The sequence below is a fragment of the Notechis scutatus genome, chromosome 3, assembly GCF_049901735.1.
Source record: "Notechis scutatus isolate UNSWTSFEM ecotype Mainland chromosome 3, rNotScu1.2, whole genome shotgun sequence".
Classification (NCBI taxonomy): Eukaryota; Metazoa; Chordata; class Lepidosauria; order Squamata; family Elapidae; genus Notechis; species Notechis scutatus.
The window spans coordinates 149,153,964-149,159,963 of record NC_142011.1 but is presented as its reverse complement, the minus strand read 5'-3'; the positions used below and the strand labels follow the sequence as shown (position 1 = coordinate 149,159,963).

Here is a 6,000-nt window from a genome sequence, read left to right as displayed (position 1 = left end):
GCATGATACATGAAAAAGATGGTGTGAATTTTGGTGTAATTAGCATTTTGCTGGAGTGAACAGGGAGACCATGAAGGATAAATCGACACAAAAGGAAAGCATTTCAAAACACATATCAAAACCACATTAGTAATATTTGTCTGTTTTCAAGCGTGTGTGTGTGTGTGTGTGTGTGTGTGTCCAAACAAAGTTGTGTTCAATTATTTGTTTATAAAAGCTTTTGGATAGCAATGTTCCCTAGGACTAGTTGTGAAACATCCAAATGGAAGTAAAAGTTCTTTGCTTTATAAGGTATTTTCTAGTTTAGATCAGTTGTATCAATCTTGAGCACCCTCTGCTGTCTGAATTAGGCTATGAATGAAATTGTGTCCAAGGATCACACAAACACTTATACTTTTAATATGTGATTTGACATTTTTCTGCAAAACAGTGAAATAGTTGACGGGATAATTTATAAACTAGGATGTTGAAATTCAGTTAATATTTTTGTAAAACATTTTTAAGACTAGTTGTACTTTTTAAGATTCATCCCCTTATTTGTTTAACCAGCTGTTTAGCATCATTATATGGTTTTGCTTCATATAATTCCTATCAAGTCAGACACAGATATTCTTTCAGTACCTTTTTCTGACTCATTTAAATTAAAAGTGCCATTTTAGTGGAACACACAGATAGATAGAGAGATAGAGATATTTTCCCCAAAGGCTACTGTTCTTAGTTTCCCCAAAGATTTGAACTTAGATAAATGCATCATTGCCCTTAAACACAAAATGTATTATTAAAATCTAGGTTTAGACGGTTGATGAATAGTTCAGAATACATAGAAATAGATGTGCTGACATATCAATTTGTAGCCAAATTATTTGAAAAATAAACATCTATTCAAGTAAGTACCCAGACTGAATATCCTGTTGTCAAGTTATATTGGATTTATGTCTTCTTAAAATATAGCAAGATTTTTTTTTATTTGTTCTAATAACTGTAATCCAGTACAGAAGGTTTGGAACAGATTTTAAGTTGTCTGGGAAGCATTCCCATGTTCAGCCATTGCTTTCCTTTGCAATTAAATAATTGAGATGCCTTGGGCAAAATACAGATAATGACAAAATCTTGGTTTTTCTCTTTTACTTTGTATTTATTAATCAAAAGGCAAAATGATATTTGGACTACAGATGAAATATGCATAAATGTGTATATTTTTATATCAAGCAAGTATGAACTGATAAATAAAGCAGTAAACTTGATTAAAATCTGCCTAATTTAAATAATTACAATTTTATTGTACTTTTTATATTGTAGTATTGGTTTAGCAGTGGTTTTTATTTTGTATGATAGCTGTCATATTCAATACAATATTTTGCTTCTGTGCCTCAGAATTGAAAGAAATAATAATTCATTAAATTTTTGGAGATAATAAGATTGAAATAAGCATGATATTATATTTGAATAGTGTATGTGTGTCTGTGTCTCTGTCATTCAGATTTTTGACAGATGTCTATATTATTGTTGATCACCATATTATATCCATATGATATACAAGTCATATGTATTGTATACATGCAAATATTTAAAAATTGCTTAGGTGTAGTAATAATTTATCTAAATAAAAAGTAGACTAGTTAGAATATTGAAAGAATCACTGAAAATTAGATTTGAAAGAACATTTGACACTAAAATTAAAAGAAAATTTAAAAAATAGTGCTTGGAATATCAATTACCTTAGATATTAACCGTGAGTTAGAGAATGTTGACTGTTAATTTTAAAAGCATCCAGATAGGTGGATCTCTTACAAAAAAGATGTAACACTGGCATCCTTCAGTTTTTCTAATACCCTTTTTTAGATTATTTAAGTGTGTCCATCTTATATTCTAAACATATTAATTTCATTTTAAGATGACTTTCCATGAATAACAGTTAAGAATATTTTTGTGGAATGCTTCACTTTTGCAGAACAATTTGATATTAGGGTCTAATCAATATATCTAAAAGGAAGGGTTTATCTCAGCTTTAATTAGTTCTCAATAGAAGTCTATTTGATTATGCTCTTAAATGATTTTGTTTTACATTGGATGGCCTTTTAATAACTTCCCCTTTATTATTTATGTAATCAAATGCTTTTTTATTTTCTATTGTTTCTTAATTATTACACTAACTTTATCATTCAGAAATTAAAACTCTTGCTCATTCAATTATTTGAAATAATTGAATAATTGAGAACAGATATTTCCTTGTTTAACCAAAGCAATACTATTCTTACCCCTTATTGTTGGTATAACCCTTTTTTTCTGAAAATGATTAGCTACTTAAAACTTGGTACATAAATTAAAGAGGATCTAAATGGATATGTGATTGTTGCCATTAGTAGCATTTTAGATTATAGAGGCAATTATTGTGTTCATTATCCTACAACACCCCCTTTACAAAACTATTCTGTTTTGTACAAATTTTCCCTAAGAGATTAAAAATTAACAATTTCAAACTTAATTTTGTCTTCATAGTTGTTTAAAACAACACAAATATTATGGTAAAAATGAAAAAAATATTCTACAAGTATTGATTAAAAAAAACAGTAGTGCTAGGATTAAATTTGAATTAAATTTATTTTTGAGGAAGTAATTTGCTTGTTTACATTTTAATACAGCATCACATGTTTTTGTAACTATTACAAAATTAATTCCTTTTTAGTATGAAATATTTGAACAAATAACAAATGTAGACAATTTGGCATAGTTGCTTTTTGGCATATCAGAAAGCTGTGTGTGTGTGTGTGTGTGTGTGTGTGTGTGTGTGTGTGTGTGTACATGATAGAAATGATAAAACCATAAACATATGTGAATGGAAGAAGTGTTAGTATACATAACCAATCATGCTAGCTAAGCAGATAAGTATCTCTAAAACCTTTTACATTAATTTTCAAGAGCACATAAACTTATTGAGTGAGCTCCAAACTTGCATCCAAATCTATCTCCATCAATTAGGGAAGTTTTTATCCTTTTGGTTATCTACATATGTGTACACAGAGACTATGCATAACATTTGGGCCCATAAATGCCATTTCTCAAAAGAAACTTTGTGTTCTTTTCTGTCAGGTTTTGTACAGCCTTTACAGTCATTCAGAGCTATGATGGAGTAAGAAAAGTGTGAGGTACTGGTTATGCATATTGCAAGACAGTGATTCTTTATTGTATTACAAAAAAAAAAAGCCCAACTCTAGAAGGCCAGATTAAATCATTCCTTTCACTTTTTAATGGGATTTGGATGAATAGAGTAAAATATGCACTTTGCATTCATTGATAGCATCTTTAGGTTGAGGTAATTGAGTCTTTTTTCCCTGACTGAATGAATAATGACTTCATCTGATCCTCAGCGAGGCCTGAAACTTAGACTGCCTTTGTCAACGCAAAAAGATCAGGGCTTTGAAACATGCTCTACTTCCCTGGCTTAATTTTTCTTCATTTTAATCCAGAAACCTATTTTTCTCAATAATTCAAGCATAAACTATATAGTAGTTGAAGCCACGGATATTGTAAGATATTTGTTCTCGTTGTGCTCTGCTTTTTTAAATGTAGTTGATAAATCAGCCACTGTGGTCTTCAGCTGCTGAGTTCTCTGGGGAAGAGACTGCCCATAAACAGGAATGAATTCTGAACTTTCCAGAAGTACTTTAATGCCATACATTTTTTCTCCCTTTTGGAATATTATGCCCTCTTAACTCTTTTTAACAAACTAAACTTTCTCTGGTATTTCTGTGCAGTATCATTATCTTGGCTAGCTTATTGCAAAAGTGTCATTTGGAACTGCATATTCAAAGCATCAACTGGTGTAACCTGTTCTTGAATTAATAGGAGTTTATGATTTTTGAACTAGAAGTAATTGAAATATAATTGGAGAAATAACTTTCAACAATTTTTATTTTTGTAAATCCTTTTTTAAAATGTATTGATTCAACACCAAATATATTAATTTAAGCAAAGATAGTTCAATTGAATCTAATTAATTTCATTTGAAACTAATCTATTACACCCATTTCACCATACACTGATTTAGTACAAGCCAAACCTGAATATTTTATTGAAATCATTTAACTCTTACATTAATTAAGATTTCTGTAATAATCCAAGTGAATATGGAAGGTAATAAAATCTGTTAGGATTGAGTTAGGTTAATTGGGGGGGGGGAGAGTTTTGTAATTTTTGCCATTGAATGAAGTTTAAAGTTGGAACCAGGAATATAAACAATCACTAGATATATTCTTCTATATTTTTGGATTTTGTATCTCCTTCATGTGGCTTGGGAACCATGAAAGAATAGCAGAAGCAAAGTACAGTAAATTCAGTCTGAACTAATTGCATAGGGAATCATATTATAGGTTACTTTTATTACAGGAAAACTGCAATCCATATATAAATTGGATTGTGCTTCAATTTCTTGACTCATCCAGTCCACTGGCAGGAATTGGATACAATTAAAAATACCTACCGCTTTACCTGAATTAGTTGAAAAGAAGAGTAAAGCTGGCAGTCACTTGCATATCAGTACAACCACTTCCCAAAGCAGAATCTCTTTAGAAATTTAATATAGATACAGTATCCCATAACTCATGCTATAATGTGAAAAGCATAACCATATAATTTCTAATTGGTCTTACAAATATGTTTCCATGTTTATTATGAATGATAAATCTCATATTGCTCTAATATTTAGCCCTACTGTATATCTATTTAAATTCTTATGAGAGTATAAAGATCCCAGTACCCTGTATGCACTAATATTAAAATATTGGTATAATGATATATACAGTATTTAAAATTTAAAAGTGAAAAATGTATTTCACTTTTCAAAAATCGTATTTTTAGGGACTTTTAAAGTTAAGAATTCAATTAAAAATCATGTTATGTATGTAATATAAGCTTAAAAGTGATGAAATCCTGTCATTACTCTTATCTATTATTCTTGGTTAAATAGACTTGCCCAAACACAGCTATAATTTTTAATAAATGAAAAAGCCTCAAGCCAATTTATAAAGACACAAAGAAGCTACAATAATTATGTTATTATCCAAACATTTGATTATATTTATTATAAAATATATATTTTATAATAAATATAATTATGTTTATATTTTTGTTTATTTATAAATATAATAATGTTTCTGACTTATCCCAGCAAGATCAGTGTATTATTCTAATTCAATAATCTTCTAATAAGCTATGATAATAGGAAGCAAACTCAGACTCACTAGCACTGATGATATTACTCTAGTCAGGTAATGAAACATCTGCAAGAAAACAGCCAAATGCAGAGAGCATCAAGGGCTCCATAGTTCAACCTTGAGCTACACGTATTCTTGTCTGTTCTTCTAATTGTTTATTTCAAATATTTCAAATAAACACAAAATGTAGTTTGAAATGATTTAGTTATTTAGCAAAATAGTTATTAAATATATATATTGCTTCCTTTTAGGTTGGTTTGCTGGATCTTGAACTGAATCAACTGACCAAAGCTTTGTTCTTGGCTCTAGTTGCACTTTCAGTTGTTATGGTAACCTTGCAAGGATTTGTGGGACCATGGTACCGCAATCTTTTTCGGTTTCTTCTCCTTTTTTCTTATATAATCCCAATCAGGTATGTATAAAATGAAATAAAATACAGATTTTTTTTAAAAAAAATGCATATACAGTTCTTACTGTGAATAAAATTGATCTTAACAAGAGGATGGTATAGAAGATATACTATGTACTCTGTTTGTTAAAGGATCATTGTATGAAACTCCATGCTGTTGTATCTTTTATTTATTTTGTTGGGGTAATTCATCCCTACTGTACAATATATTTAGTTGCATTAATGTATTTTTATAACATAATCTTACCAGAAAATACAATTTCTGAAATGGTGTATATTTGGAAGATTTTATTTTGTTTAGATACCGTAATACATTATTGAATAAAGAATGTCTGTGCTTTACTTTCAGGTACATTTAAAAATGTTGAAAAAGGAATA

General features: G+C 29.4%; 1 protein-coding gene across 4 annotated transcripts in view; it reads left to right on the top strand.

Annotated features, from left to right (window-relative positions):
- The window catches only part of ATP9B (ATPase phospholipid transporting 9B), a 153,029-nt gene that overhangs the window by 84,077 nt on the left and 62,952 nt on the right, over positions 1 to 6,000 (top strand). For all 4 annotated transcript variants that reach the window (XM_087961446.1, XM_026669929.2, XM_026669928.2 and 1 more), the window contains exon 12: positions 5,465 to 5,625. In XM_087961446.1, coding sequence (XP_087817572.1) covers positions 5,465 to 5,625 — 161 coding nt within the window. The remainder of the gene's footprint in view (positions 1 to 5,464; positions 5,626 to 6,000) is intronic.